We start from the raw sequence: 16,446 nt of genomic DNA, 5'->3' as shown, positions 1-16,446 counted from the left end.
TTTTACATTTTCCTTTCCTTTTAATGTATTTTTTTTTCACAAAAGATTATTTATTGAAATTTATTGAAATTCTCAAACTAAATTTCAAATTTCCCGCTACTATTTAAAATCTAACCAGAATTGTATCTAACTTCAAGTTTAATATTTCGAGCTCTGAAGTGCACTATGAATAAGAATTTCTTTACCTAGTGGAAGAATGGCGGTTCCGTAAGTGTTTCGCACGATTTTAATGAAATCTATAAACATCAATAATTAATATTATTTTAATATTTTCAAAATACGTTATTATTAATTCTTTTTTTATTTTATATTATATTTTTATTATAGTTTTTATGCTTTTTAAGAAAATTTTTACTTAATGCTAACAAATCATACCATTAACCAACATGAAATATAGTATAATTTATATTTTATCATAATACGCTAAAAATATTATATTTTTAATGAAAGATAAATTCTTATTTTATACTAAATCAAATTTCTATATATATTATTCAAAATAATTTTTTCCCCCAAAATAACATAACCTAATTTAGATTCTATATCATACAACTTATTTTTACATAAACGATATAATTAATAATTTTATATTTACATAGAAAGAAAGAAAGTGAGCCTGAAGCAAAAAAGCTACCGGCAGTGCCGGAATCAGTTCTTAAAAGAAGAAAGACTCGTGAAGCAGTACGAGCTGCACGTCTTCAAATATCGATTAAGGTATTTATTAAATATTTAATTAATATATTTTTTAAAAATGTTATTTTTAATTATTTAAAATTTTTGAAAATAATTAAAATGATTATAATAATTATTTTAATTGTAGCAACGTGCAAATCGTTATAAAAAAAGGAAAGCAATCTTCAAAAGAGCTGAAAAATATGTAAAAGAATATAGAACAAAAGAGAGAGATGAAATCAGATTAATGAGACAAGCTAAAAATCGTGGCAATTATTACATACCTGGAGAAGCACGTCTTGCATTTGTTATTCGTATTCGGGGGTAAACATAATCGATTTTTTATTAAAATTATGTTTCAAATTTATACATATATTATGTAATCATCTACTATTATTTCAGTGTAAATCAAGTTGCTCCTAAAGTACGTAAGGTACTTCAATTATTCCGTCTCAAGCAAATTAATAATGGTGTATTTGTGAAACTGAATAAGGCAACAATTAACATGCTTCGTATTGTTGAACCTTATATTACATGGGGATATCCAAATTTAAAATCAGTTAGAGAATTGATCTATAAGAGAGGATTTGCTAAAATAAATAGACAACGTATTCCTATTACAAGTAACTCCATCATTGAAAAGAAACTTGGTTAGTATTATAGTTTATTGCATTTGACAAGTCCATGGGAGTTGCATTGTATTTATCTATTCCCTTCCATCTTGTCAAAAAATAATAGAATCTTTGAAAAACTTTTTCGTATATTTTACGTTCAAGTTTGCGACGGTTCTTACATTTTTAAATTATTATATTTAAATATATCATATTATTATAATATTACTATGTTATTAATATAATATTATTATATTTAAATATAAAATAATTTTCTTTTCATTAATATTTATTATTTTTTATCGCTATTTATTGTGATAATAATGTGAAATATAAATTATTATAGGACGCTCTGGTATTATTTGCATAGAAGACTTAATCCATGAAATATTCACAGTTGGACCAAAATTCAAATTTGCAAGTAATTTCTTATGGCCATTCAAGGTATATAAATTTTTAGTTCTTCGAACATCGACGTAGGCATGATTATAGGAATATTCATTATTCTATAAATCTCCTATTACGTCGTAAAGTAATACGAGTTTCTCTTTATTGTACGCATGTAATTTTGCGTTCATTAGTCAAACTCAAACATTTAATTAATTATTTAAATACCAACATAGTATTTATATTTTATATTAACAATTTTAATCTTTTTTATTTTCAGCTTAACACACCCAATGGAGGTTGGCGTAAGAAGACTAACCACTATGTCGAAGGTGGTGATTTCGGTAATCGTGAAGACAAAATCAATGAACTTCTCAGGAGAATGGTTTAAATTTATAAAAATCATGATAAATAAAAATTTGAATAAAATCTGCCATATTTGTGTTATATTTTATCTATATATTCACTATACTTAAATAATAATAATAATACAAATTTACATATAATATATATATCAATTTATAATTGGTAAATTCTAATTCTGTTTTCAAAGCTATTTCAAATATTGATAATTTTACAATTATATAAAAATTTATTATATTAACATAATATTAATAAAAATAAATACATACAAATTACATAAAAAATGACATGTATAATGTCTATTATCTATTAATACAATCAACAATCACTATAATACTTCGATAATGTGATTAATTATAAAAATTTTTTTTTTAATATCGGAATGTAACATAACGCATGCGCTAGTTACTATATACATATATCGAATAATCTATGCAGCACGATTCGTGCCGTGCCCCATGCCATGTTACAATGTGAGAATGGTGTGTAAAGGTGAAGTGTACTGGTTCGAATCATGTTTCACAGATTTTAGATTAAATATTATATTTTTCAATTGAATATTATTTTTAATGTAGAAAAAATTCTTTAGTAAATTCTGGTAAGTATTTATAAAAAAAATAAAAAATCATTAAATATTAAAATTATGCAATAAAATATTATACATATACATTATTTAACCTTATTTTGTCATTAATACGAAAGTATAATTAGTATTAACTTTATATACGGATAATTAATTTTAATAATATTTTAATAACATTATTCCACGTGGTTGTCTTTAAGAAATGACAGTTTTTATAGAATTTTAGAATAGAGATAATTCATTTCATCATCAAATGTTCTATGTTCAAATCCAACTCGTATAAATTTTTTTTTAATAAATTACAGGAGTTTTTTTTTGGAATTTATTAAATATTAAAATGTTCTAAAAAAATAATAAAATATATATGAAATTTTAAATTAAGTATAAAATTATAAAGTAATTAAAAAAATTGATTAAATATCCTTTTTAATATATTATAATATATATTTTACATAAATTAATCTTTATTTAGATTGTATTAATAATGAGTAAAAAGACTGTGAATACTGACACTTCATCTGACAATATGAATTCATCTATTAATAAATCTAATCAATCATCTAATAATACAAAAATGTTTATTCTTCCTCCAAATGTATTTCAAAATATTTGTCTTAGTAACTCAATAGAAAAAGGTAAATTAATGAATTATTATCATTATTTAGATTTATAATTTAATTTAATTTATAACTTAAATTTAATATATATTAATTATATATATAATTTAATTTTTTATTATAGGTGAAAGTATAATGTCTGCTTTAGAATTTATAAAAAAAGATAATAATATAAATGCTATCAAAATTCAAGAACATAAAAATCTTGAGATTTCTACATCTATTGGAAATTTAAATTCAAATATTGTAATAAAACCAACTACAGTTATAAAAATTAATAAAAATAATTCAGCAGATAATGCAGATAATGAAAGCTTAAAAAATACCACAGAAGTGCCTACAATTAAGATAAATGAAGAAAAGTCTGCTTCTAAAGCAAATCGTACAAAACAGATGCAAAATCTTCATAATAATATAAAAAAAGAAAAAGATAGCACAAAAGTAAGTAACTCAATGAATGTTTCAGAAAATCAAAATATATTAGAGAAAGTAAAATCTACTGCTGAAAATTCAAAAAATAATCAAATTACCTCAAAGGATGTACCAAAGTCTCAAAGAACAAATACAAGATTTGAACAAAATACTAATGAAAAATATTTAAATATAAATTTAGAAGAAAATAAGAAAGCAGAAAATATAAATGAAATGGATGAAAATTTACTTGGTAAATCTGAATGTATTCATCAAAACAAAAAAACTAAATTTGACGGTTACATTATAGAATATAAAAATGAATGCACAAAAAAAACTACAACTTCAGATAAAAAAAGAAAAAATATTCCTAATAAGGATTTAAAACAAGCAATAATTTCTGATACTTCTTTATCAAATAGAATTGAAACAAATGAGAAACAAGTTTTTAATAAAAAATATGTGAAACAAGAAATTGAAGATAAAAATAATGAAAAAATTACAACTACATTTGATTCATATGTTTCTTCTATTTCTATCACACCAGCTATAACAAAAAATTCACTGCCTTTGAATTCCAGCAACAATTCTGGAAATCATTCTAATATTACAAGTAATGTAAAGCATTTGCAAAATAAAAATATAATAAATAAAAAAAATTTGAAAGAAAAAAATTTCAGAAATGTAAAGCTAAATGATAATAATTGTGGTAATAAAGTACAAATAAAATCAATAAATACCTCTGTAACTGAATGTATTCCTGTAATAAACGAAAGCTTAAAATCATGTGTAAAATCAGAAAATGTTAAAAATACAAGTATTGATGAAAATAAAATAAATTTGTCACTCATAACACCAGATATTTCATTAAACAAAACAAATTTTAATACAAAATCAATAAGTCAAAGTGATAACAGTCAAAATTTAATAAATACACCTCCAATAAGAAAAAGAGGAAGACCTAAAAAAATTATATTTACATCTGAAAAAACTATGGACATTTCAAATAAATTAGAAGAAAATTTAAAAGATTCACAAAAACTTAATGATGTTTCTATTGCAGAAACAGTAATTCATAATAGGAGACATAATGAACATTTATATAATATTAATAATAATGATGGCTTAAATAATAATAATAGTACTAAAGATAACATTCCAATTTCAATTATTGTTGGAAAAAGAAATAAAATAATAGGTACATCTTCAGATAAAGCAAAAGAAGAAGAAGAAGAAGAAGAAGAAAAAATTGCAAATAATAAAAGAGGAAGAGGGAGAGGAAGAGGAAGAGAGAGAAAAAAACTAGAAAGAGAAGAAACAAAAGGAGAAGAAGAAGAAAAAGGAAAAGGAGAAGAAGAAAAAGGAAAAGGAGAAGAAGAAAAAGGAAAAGGAGAAAGAGATAGAGGAAGTAGCAGAGGAAGAGGTAGAGGTAGAAGTAGAGGTAGAGGTAGAGGTAGAGGTAGAGGTAGAGGTAGAGGCAAAGGCAGAGCATCATCTCATTCTACGTTGGACACTGAATATATACAAACATTAAAGGGACCAGAAACTATTATGGAAGAAATAAAAAAAGAAAATTCAGATGAAATTAATACTATCGTCCATACATCAGAAGTAATTTTTATATAAAATATTAAAATATATTTATATTTGTTTTATTTTTTATTGTATTTATTCCTAATTATATAAATATATATTTGTTAATTTAGGTAGATTTAGTAAGTTGTGCCAAATGTGAAATAGATATGTTAAAAAATAAATGGGATTCACATAATTTACTTCATCATAACAATATGAGTTGGATAAAGGGTGATAAACCTATGGTAAATATGAAACAAAAAGCTTTAGTAAATTTATTATTCTAATATTCTATTAGAAAATTCTATATTTCAGGATTATGAAAATGATATTAAATTATGGAGAAAGATTTTAACATCTGCAATTAAAAAAAAAAAGGGTCATTTGTGTTGTGAAAAATGTGAAGTTGTGAAACGTAGTGTGAATGGTTTTATATCTCATATGCAATTTTGTGGAAAATCAGAAGAAGTATGCAATTTTTTTTATTAAAATTAAAATTTCAAATATCTTAAAATTAAAATAGATCATTTGTGATTGATACATATCGTATTTTAAAAATAATTTTCCTATCAAAATTTATATTAAAACAAAAATTGAAAAAAAAATTAAAAAATATATTTATTTATTCTTTAATGATCCAAAATCAATTTTATTAAAGAAATAATTAACAGATCCTAAAAATATATATATAATTATTATAATTGTATAATTTTGTATAGGAAAAGAAAGCTTTAATGGTAACTTGTCCAATTTGTGGTGCTGTTATGATGCCATCTTCTATGGAAATACATGAAAGAACTCACAGATTATCAGAAAAAAATAAAGTAACAGAAGTACAGTTATGTACTAATGATAATGAAAAAGTAAAACGTAAAGCTGCTGAAAAGTAAGCTAAAAATTTGAATTGAAGATTTTTAATAATTTAATATAAATAAAGATACTAATATAATATTCTAATTACAGAGCAGTTTCAAAAATTTTAGAATTTTCTGAATTTTTCAAGGATAACAGTCCACCTCCTGAAAAAAAAATGAAACTTCTGGTATGTAACTATTTTATAATATATCTTTATAAAAAAATCTTATATATTATATAATTATATAAAATAATTATATAAATTATATAATTATATAAATATATAGAATAATTATATAAAATTAATATTACAGAAAAGTTTAATCAAAATACCCAAACATAAAATGCCTATTCCATCAGTGTGGAAATGCATATGGAAAAAAGAATTATTCTCAGTGGGAATAACAAATTGTCGTCATGTAGGTTGTACTTATACGTGTACTTCTATTGAAGATATATGTAATCATTTTAAAAATTGTAACTTCATTCCTGAAAAGGTATAATAATTATAATAACACTAATTGTTATTTCTATTACAATAAAAACAGTTAAATATGCTTGATTTTATTACAGTCTTATATATGTAAAATATGTAAATTTTCAAGTATATCTTATGAAGATGCAACAAAACATGTAACAACAAAACATATTGCAACAGAAGGAATTGACAGATATTCCGATTTTGAAGAAGAAGATTATAATTCAGATGAATGTAAAAATAAATTTTATTATAATATAAAATTAAAATTATTAAGTTTTTAAGTTACTAAGTTTCATGATTTTTTTTTTAACAGTATTTTTCACGATGAAGTTTCTGGGCAAAGAACAATATCAAAAAATTCGATGGACAGGAACATATTTGCCTGCTATACGATGGACTATGGAATTGTAAATGACTATGTTTTAGAACTAATATATTCTTATATATAATATATTTTTATATAAAATTTATATATTTATTAAATAATAATGTTATTTTTCTTTTTTTAACAGTGAACAAAAGAATTATGAATTTTGTTTATTTAATGATTATTTTCCAAATCAATTCACGTTATTAAACAATATCGATATTCTTAAATATTTACCAGAATTAGAAGTTTCCATGAGAACAAAGAGAAAAAACATATCTGAAAAATTGTGTGATACAGAAATTCCATGGAAGCAATGGAAACGATTTGAGGGTGGTTTAGATGAAGGTATTACTTACTATACTTACTATACTTACTCACTATATATTATTTTATAGTTATCTGTATGTTACATGAATATCTTTTCAGGTACTTCAATTTTTTTTACTGGTGGTCCAGTATGGGCATTAGCTTGGTTACCTATTCCATCACCAATGTATTCTAAAAAACCTCATCAATATATCGCAATTAGTACTCATCCAACAATGACAAGTGAATATACTGTTGGAAAATCATACACTGGACATAATATGATACAAATTTGGAGTGTTGGACATTTAGATCATGAGTTAGTAATAAAAAAAAAAATAATTTAATGAATTGGAAAATATATAGTTCCTTTCTTTCAAAATATATTCTTTTTTATATAGAATTGATAGTAAACAAGAATCTCCTGCTTTATCATATGTAATTGTACATAACAACGGTACTATATGGTGTTTAGAATGGTGTCCTTCTGGATGTTATCAAGATGAAAGTTTAGATAATTATAAAAAAGAAAATTCTTGTAATCTTAAACGAATGGGTCTACTTGCAGCAGCTTGTTCAGATGGAAATGTACATATTTATTCATTACCCTTTCCAGAGGAGCTTAAATTTAAAAAATCTATAGACAATGAGTAAGTAGCAAATTTGTTCAAATTATATAATTTTCTATTTTATCTTATCTTATTAATATTATTATAGATGGCCTATATATTCTACTGATCCAATAATAACATTAGTTGTAAACATTGCAATATATGATAATAATGGTCAAACTTGGCAATGTACTAAGTTGTCATGGACAAAAGAACATGGTCATAAGTAAGATTTTTTCATAATATATTTATCTATTATTTTAACTTTTTAATAACAAAATTATATCATTTTTCTGATTTTTTTAGTACTATTGCTGCAGGATTTTCAAATGGTTACATAGCTTTATGGGATTTAACATACAAATCACCATTATCAATACAAAAAAGACAAAATACATATTTCATAAATGCATTTCAGCATTTTTATGCTCACAGTAATGCTGTGAGTAGTAAGTACATTTGTTCTTGTTTTTTTTCTCTTTTTATAAAAATTTTATAAAAATTTAAAAAACTATAATGCTATAAATAAAATATCATTTTAATAGTGGTAGCATTAATTCCATATAATGGAGGAAGATTTTTGGCTTCTGCTAGTTTAGATAGATCATATAAATTTTGGAATTTAGAAGATATAAATACTCCACAAACTAGTATGCAAAAAACTATTATAGTGAATGGTGCATGGATGACACATTGGCCATGTGCTGTTATTAGTTTTGATGATGCGCTAGGGTAATTATTAAAAAATTAAAAATATTAAATTCATAATAGAATATATTTGTTATTATTATTTTTATGTTATTGCAGGAATCAGCATACAAATTCTCACTTAATTCCATTAAGAGAATATAAATTTAAATATTATCCTACATTAGGATCAAATTCTTCTACATATGTAAGTAATTTTAGAAATCGTTTTTCTAATTAAAATATTCTAATAATATGATTCAAATTTTTACTTAAAAATTTTATAGGCTTTAGCCGTTTCTGATTATGCAAATAGTATTGCACATGGTACATTAGCAGGAGAAGTTCAAACATTATTTGCACATGAACTTGTATATGAAACGGCTCTCGAAAAAGCTTTATTGAAAAAAAGCAAGGTATTTTTTTTTATATTTTATTAGTTTATATTAATATTTTATATTTTAAATGCTTTCATAAAGTTAAATATGAATGATTCTCCTAGTTGAGTTCATTTATTAAAATAGTGGACTTCTCAGAAAAAGAAGATAGTATGGATGATGAAAAACACAATAAAAATCCAAAAGATCATCGTTACATGCCAGAAACTTATAATGAATGTCAAGATCGATTCGGTATTATTTTTTGTGATAATTTAAAAGTAAGTATTTTTAATTATTTTTACTATGCTATATATAAATATATATATATATATATATATATCATATATTTTATTTTTTTATATAAATAATATTTTGCATTTGTTATATTTAAAGGAAAATGAACAAATAATGTTCAAACGAATGTTGTATGCAGAGGAATCAGAAGTTCCAATTGAAGAATATCCATTTATGTCAGTAAACAGAGTATGTATATATATAATATGTGTGTATAATATTGTTTTAATTTACTTTAATATTATAATTTTATCTGATATTAAAATTCTAGATATCTTGGAATCCGAATGCATGGAGTTATCTATGGATGGTAGTTAGCTACCAAAGTGGTTTGGTAAGATTGTTAAATTTTAAATATATGTCAATGTCGTCTGAATTACAAGCACTATTACCGCGACATATAGAATCTATGCTTAATAAAGCAAAGATTATAGCAAAAGAATATTGCTAATTCAAAAAAAAAAATAATCTTAATTTATACTATTCTAAAATCAAGCGTAATGAAATTGATAATGATTGCTTGTTATTAATATGTAGTAAATTATTTTTTATAATTTTATACATATTAGGACTGAAATGCCAATGATTGAATAAGATTTATTGTTATGTATATATTTAAAAAAATATTTAAATTATATTAATATGTATTTAAACTTCTTAGGCCATTTGATTGTACATATTTTATAATTTCGAATATTTAAAAACTGAAATGATTATTATATTATATTAATAAACGAAATCTTTTGCAATTTTGGATTATTATTAATACAAACAATTTTAATTCATATTATTTTTTACACTTATACATATTTATAAGCACAAATAAGATAAATTATAATACAGAATATAAATGCAGAATATAATATATCATAGATAGAAGTTAGATATGTAATGTTTTTTCATAACACAGAAATTTAAAAGTCATTTGATTTTCTTAATTTTTTTAATTTTCTTATCACAAATATTATTTTAAGTTCAATATATAAAAAATAATTATAATCTTAATCGTGATTGGAATTAAAATTTAATTTAACATTAATACAACATTAATTATTGTTGTTATTGTTAATTGATGTTAATTATAAATTAATGGAATTCAATAGCAATAAGCAAATATATATATCAATCATATTGCCAGTCAGATCAAATAATATAGATCAATAATATAATTTAAATTTTCTAGAATTAAAAAAATTTAATCAAAAAACATTTAGTAATAGTAAATTTCATTTTAAGAAATAGATATACAAAAAAATAAGTATTTCTAAAATTTAAAAAATTATTTAAAATTCAAATATTTCGCAGATAAGTATATGAAATTTTATAAGAATTTTTCTTTTTGAAAAATTTGAAAAAAATTTTGTTACTGTATTATTCCTGTATTATAGCTGTATTATATTATACCTGTTACCTATATTATACAAATATAAACTGTAAATATTTACAATTATATATTAACAATATATATAAATAAATTTAGCTTTCGTATTATATTTAAATTCATCTTTATAAAAAAATCATAAATTGATATTATTTATAATATAAAATACAAGCGTAAAATAATTATATCAAGAAAAAAAGACAAAAAAAAATCACATTTTACTAATTTCAATGATTTTAAAATATTATAAAAAATAAAATATATTGAATGAAATTATTTATTCTTTGCTTTATATTATTAATTATATTTAAAATTTTAAAATCAAATATATTATAAGTATATATTTAAAATTCAATTCAAATAATAATAAAACCTCAATTTTTATAAAATTTACCTTAGTACACACATTAAAAAATTTTATATTTATATTTTTTTATGTTGATTTTAATTTTATTTGTAATAAAAATTGTTATAATATACATTTCTAAAATAAAGTACACAATTATAAATGTAGTACTTATGCAGAAAAATATTATTAGAGAATTCATAAAACTATATGTTTATAAATACAAAAAAGATTAAAATATTAATAACAATGGAATAATTACGATTGTTAGAATTATTATGTTATATTATGTTACAAAATATATTTATAAATTTTTTTTGAAGCATGATTTAAAGCTTAATATATATGATACATTTTATAGAAATTCAACTTTAATAAGTATCAACAATCAAGGAATATAATTTCTTCAAAATTAATTCACATATAATTTTTTTTACTAATCAAAATTGGACAGATTAAAACATATTTCACATTAATTTCCACAAATATTATATCATATACATTTTTCTCATTTTTGTAAATTTCACATGACTATTTTGCAATCACAGTATATATAAAATATTTTTTGCTTTTCAAAATGGATGTCCTTGATGAGAATGTTGATTACCGCCATAACGTGGAAGAGTCGCATATCCACCATAAGGAGCTGAAGGCATACCTTGATACGGATTATAAGTTCCTAAAAATAAGAAGTCTCGAAAATTATATAATAATGAATGATTTTGCATGATTTTTTATATTACCTTGTGTGGGATAAGGCATTGTTGCATATGGATTATATGTTGTAGGCATAGGAGGAGGGATATATGCAGGATATGGTGTAGTAGGACCAGCTCCATAAGGTATAGGCATTCCTTGAAAATGTGTAGGATATGGTAATTGCGATGTTCCACTTTGTTCTGTTCCCGATTGCTTTTGTCCGGACATCCCTACATTTTTAAGTTTTAAAAATTTATTATATATATGTAACTTTATTTATAAAATTATAATCTCATACCTGCATGATGAGATAAAATGTTAGAAGGAATTGATTCAGTTTTACTCAAATTTGTTGTCAAATCCTTTAATAGTTCCTCTTTTTCAGTTTTCCGAGCAAAACAAAAATCTGATATTTTATTTTGGAAGACTACTAATAACTATGAAAAAAATTATAAGTTTTAATTTTAATATAACTAATTTAATTTATAATTTAATGAAAATATAATTAATATTTACCTGTGTTAAATCGTTATAAAATTTAGCACCTTCATTTAAGTTACCTTTCAATTCTTTAAATGCATCATAAGCAGCTGCTAGTTTACATAACATTGCTTCTCTTGAACTACCGCTACCAGATTGTTCAGCTGTAAATTCTGCATGACACTTCTAAAATTTTGAAATTAAAATATAAGATAATAATATATTTAAGAAATGTTCTTGTAGCATCGATTTCGGAGATCGAATACAAAAATATCGGTTCGGACTTATTTATTAAATTATGAGCAATTTAATTTTTTTTAAATGAAGCAAGATAAAAATATATAATAAGACAATATAATAATATCAAAGTCTCTTTATTTCCATTTTCTTTGGTCTAAAATCAATCGATAAATCAATCAAATTTTAATCGAATTTTTTATATTATAGATATTATTATATTAAAGATTTTGGTCTCTAAAATTAATTGATAAATCAATTACTTATAACTTAATAAACTTCAATCAAAATTTTTATATTATCAATATTATTATATTAAAGATTGAAAATCTTTAGCTTTTAGAATCCATTCTGCAAAATTGTCGCAAGAACATATATCTTATATATCTTAATATAAAATAAATATTACCTGAATTTCAGCAATCAATTGTTCTTGATGAGAAACACTATCTCTCACTTGTTTCTGTAAAGGTCCATATGTTTTTCCTATACTTTCTATTGATAAATTTGGTTCATCAATTCCGCCATCTTTTGCAAGTGCTGACAGGAATGTTGTTTTCATATCAGTAGTAGCAGATTTTAATTCACTTTCTATAACATCACGTTCCGTTTTGATTGTTTCAACCTTGGAAAAAAATCAATATTGATATAAATAATTTAAGAAAATGATTAAAAACAACATTATATATAAAACACATACATCTTCCATTAGCTTTCTAAGTTGAATAACAGCATTACTTTCCTGAACTGCTGATCCAGTTGGTACAGTATTAATTAAATCATTTTCATTTAAACTCAAAATTTCCATACCCTCTTTATGATTTTCATATTTTTCACGTACAACCTTCAAAATGTAATTATTGTATATCAATATATATAATTATACAAATTAAATAAACTATTAAATTTCATATATAGAATCAATTTTTTAAAGATACTAAGATACGAATATATTAATACCCTGAAAAAAGTATATATATATATATATATATATTCATACCTTATCAGCTGCCACAGCATTATTAATAATTTCACGATATTTTCGCAAAGTAGTATTAAATTGTTCTGTTAAACGACTACTAGGAATTCTTGTCCATCGATCTTTGAATTGTTCTCTTAATTGATCATCAGATTCGCGTTCTTCTTGAAGCATTCGTTCACACTAAGAAAAATAAAAAATTTAATAATTACATAAAAAAAATTTTGAAAATTTGTTTACCTCGTCTAAAAGTTCTTTATTTCTTTGTAATAAATCAGGTAATTCTTTCATAGAAGTTTCCAATGCATTAATTCCACCTATTTCTTTTACATGTTGAGCTTTTTCTAATACAGACTGTGGTAAATCAGTTCCACTTGTATCTTCAATAGCTGCTGGTAAGTTTAAACTTGCTAATACACTAAAAATATAATTGAATATGAATTATAAATTTAATATTTAATAAATTAAATATTATATATTATAATAACATATACACAATAATAACATTAAATAAATTTATAAAATTAACATACCCATTTAGAATTTGCGTCATTTCTCGTAATTTAGATATTTCTGAGTTCACTAATTCATTACGACGAACTTCATAAGATGATAATGCTTGATGTACACTAACAGGTAATAAATCACTAAAAAGATCTATAAACATAAAATATATAAAAAATAATTATATTTAATAAAATAATTTAAAAAATTTAATATTATATATAACAAACCTTTAAAATTTGAACTAAAAATTTCAGGCATTGATATTAATTTTGCAACACAAGCTTTACCAACTGGTTCCAAAGATTTTATATCAGGTATTCTTTCATGATAAATAAAATCATTATCTTTTTTTACTTCTGTCAGATTTCTTTGAGCTCTATTAGCATAATCTTGAAATAAATGAGGTTTATTTGAACGTTGTTGCGCAGCTTTAAATAATTCAACAGAACGCTAAAAATATATATTCTAATTAATTTTAATTTATTTTTATAATTATATCTAAATTATTTTTATGATTTTCGTAATTATATTTTTTAGCTTTTAAGATTTACTTCTAATCTGGCTATTTCTTCTCCAATTAACTTATTATTTTTGCATACTAATGATTGATAAAATTCAGTCATTGCACGATATCCAGCTTGTTTTCCTGCAATCTATATTATTTTATTACATATAATTATTTACATATAATTATATGAATTCTGTATATAAGTAAGATTGTAAGTTCATACTAAAGGAACCCATTCTTTATCCCAAAATGCCCGAAAAATCTCCTTTTGAAATAATTTTAATGCATCTGCATACAGTTCTTCTGCTTGTGAAGCTAATCTAGCAATAATTCCATCTTTCATAGCATCATGGATTGCCTTATATACAAATATTTCTTGAGCTTGAGCAAGCATCAATGCTGATAATGCACCCAATGTTTCTGGACTAATATCTGGTGTTGGTTCTTGTTGAATAGCCATCATAACATTTGCTTTAAGATAATTAAAAATACCAGCAGATTGCTATAATTAACAATAATTAAATAGATTATTTTTTGATAATTTATCAAATATTTTCATGGATTTTTATGATTTTTAAATATATTATATAGGATAAGATTTTAAATAATTTTTTCCTATATATACTATCATTAATTAGTTTTAAAAATATTTACAAATAATAATTGCTAATAGTATTGAATTTTATTTATTTATTTATATATTTTTTATATTTATATTTTATATTATATTATATTATTTATATATATATATATATATATATATATATATATAAATGAATGCATATGCATCTGCAACAATTTGGATTAAAATTTGAAATTCATTAAAATCCATGAAAAATTAGTTTTTTGATCAATTCACTCATATAATTAATGGAATTTATATTTACTTGAAACAATTTTGCAGCTAGTTTTAATCCTTCATCACTTTCTAAAGATTGTGCTGCTGCAACTGAACTTTGTAAAGCAGCAATATTAAATAATACACATACTTTTTCATATGACAATGTACTAATAGCTGAAAATATTAAATATCATATCTTATTTTAAATATGAATGTTATAAAATAAATATCAAAAATTTAATTTTGGGAGCAATCAATAATGATCTTATCTTATCTATGTATTTGTTAATTACTTAAAATCCAATAAACAATAAAAGTAATATATTAAAATATATATAATTTTATAATAATATATTAAAAAAATCTTACTCAAACTGAGTTTTCCACCAAATATAGTACGATCAAATGCATCTTTCCATTTAAATGGAATTTGTAATTCATGGGCAGGTATCTTGCCTTCTAATGCACATAATTGATCATAGTAACTAAAAAAAAAAAAATTTTTATTTAAGAAATGATTATTAATTGAAATAAAATTTTATATATTATTAATAATAATTAATAATTATATTCATTATATTTTAAAAGATAAATGTTCAAATATTCTATTAAATTACGTCAAAAATACAAATTTAAATATTACTAATCAGATTATTTATCATTTTAAAAAATTATCTTATTATATATTATAATAAACACATTTTTAAAAAATAGAATACAATGAAATATTTATATTTCTTATTATATTATTTTAATTAAAAATGACTCATACCTGTATATAACCTCTAAAGAACTTTCATATTTCTCAAAAGCTCGCCATAATGCATTGTTTCTTAATTTACTAAAATCTGCAATTGCTTCTGTATAATCTTTTTGATTATTATATGTTGATTTAATAACATTTGTAAGCGGCTTAATTACATCAACGTCAGACGGTTTTTTTAATGGCACTGCGATTAACTCAGCCATTTTGACGTGTAATTGAAATCGAACTAAATACTTACTTACTAATCTTACTATATACTTATCTACTTATATCTAACGATAAGATATTTTATATTCATTATATATATATTATTAATATTATGACACATGATATTTTTATCATATATGTATCTATTTTCCGTTTTTCATAGTAAAATTTTTTAATTCAAAAATTTTTTTAAATTTAAAAAATAATATATTTATGAATTTAATAAGTATAACATAACATATTTTTATTTATTAAAAAACTATTGTTAAATAAACTAAATATTAAATTTATT

The 16,446-nt window shown here is 22.1% G+C and overlaps 3 protein-coding genes across 6 annotated transcripts; 2 read left to right on the top strand and 1 right to left on the bottom strand.

The window, feature by feature from the left end:
- Nucleotides 1-4: 4 nt before the first annotated feature.
- On the top strand, nucleotides 5-2,106 carry RpL7 (ribosomal protein L7). The gene is made up of 6 exons (XM_086903498.1): nucleotides 5-207; nucleotides 600-714; nucleotides 821-996; nucleotides 1,075-1,322; nucleotides 1,630-1,727; nucleotides 1,951-2,106. The coding sequence occupies exons 1-6, from the start codon at nucleotides 197-199 to the stop codon at nucleotides 2,059-2,061; spliced, it is 759 nt and encodes a 252-aa protein (XP_086759624.1). The 5' UTR covers nucleotides 5-196; the 3' UTR covers nucleotides 2,062-2,106.
- A 330-nt stretch (nucleotides 2,107-2,436) lies between these two features.
- On the top strand, nucleotides 2,437-9,952 carry LOC100868417 (uncharacterized). 4 transcript variants are annotated; one of them, XR_015290788.1, is made up of 21 exons: nucleotides 2,437-2,631; nucleotides 3,089-3,251; nucleotides 3,358-5,255; nucleotides 5,351-5,464; nucleotides 5,535-5,687; nucleotides 5,939-6,105; nucleotides 6,183-6,261; nucleotides 6,389-6,571; nucleotides 6,648-6,786; nucleotides 6,869-6,962; nucleotides 7,068-7,270; nucleotides 7,352-7,550; nucleotides 7,633-7,881; nucleotides 7,949-8,068; nucleotides 8,149-8,284; nucleotides 8,388-8,574; nucleotides 8,650-8,737; nucleotides 8,817-8,945; nucleotides 9,032-9,187; nucleotides 9,303-9,392; nucleotides 9,475-9,952. XR_015290788.1 is itself a non-coding variant. In XM_031916920.2 (21 exons), exons 2-21 carry the CDS (start codon nucleotides 3,101-3,103, stop codon nucleotides 9,652-9,654), a joined length of 4,722 nt encoding a protein of 1,573 aa, XP_031772780.2. In that variant the 5' UTR covers nucleotides 2,437-2,631; nucleotides 3,089-3,100; the 3' UTR covers nucleotides 9,655-9,952. The 4 variants fall into 4 exon arrangements, 2 of the variants coding, with proteins under 2 accessions (XP_031772780.2, XP_086759623.1); XR_015290787.1 differs by having other exon boundaries at nucleotides 8,149-8,291; nucleotides 9,066-9,187; XM_031916920.2 differs by having other exon boundaries at nucleotides 8,149-8,291.
- A 1,047-nt stretch (nucleotides 9,953-10,999) lies between these two features.
- On the bottom strand, nucleotides 11,000-16,438 carry ALiX (programmed cell death 6-interacting protein-like protein AliX). The gene is made up of 15 exons (XM_003694221.4): nucleotides 15,954-16,438; nucleotides 15,551-15,666; nucleotides 15,228-15,355; nucleotides 14,564-14,842; nucleotides 14,384-14,485; nucleotides 14,060-14,282; nucleotides 13,859-13,982; nucleotides 13,566-13,743; nucleotides 13,347-13,508; nucleotides 13,047-13,190; nucleotides 12,756-12,971; nucleotides 12,146-12,295; nucleotides 11,928-12,066; nucleotides 11,674-11,859; nucleotides 11,000-11,609 (listed from the first exon to the last, which is right to left on the bottom strand). The coding sequence occupies exons 1-15, from the start codon at nucleotides 16,148-16,150 to the stop codon at nucleotides 11,503-11,505; spliced, it is 2,451 nt and encodes an 816-aa protein (XP_003694269.1). The 5' UTR covers nucleotides 16,151-16,438; the 3' UTR covers nucleotides 11,000-11,502.
- Nucleotides 16,439-16,446: the final 8 nt, after the last annotated feature.

This window comes from Apis florea, unplaced genomic scaffold (genome assembly GCF_048593485.1).
Source record: "Apis florea isolate Af1SG1 unplaced genomic scaffold, ASM4859348v1 contig_2291_pilon, whole genome shotgun sequence".
Lineage (NCBI taxonomy): Eukaryota > Metazoa > Arthropoda > Insecta > Hymenoptera > Apidae > Apis > Apis florea.
Note: the sequence above shows the minus strand (reverse complement) of the source record. Positions and strands in the feature narration are given on the sequence as shown.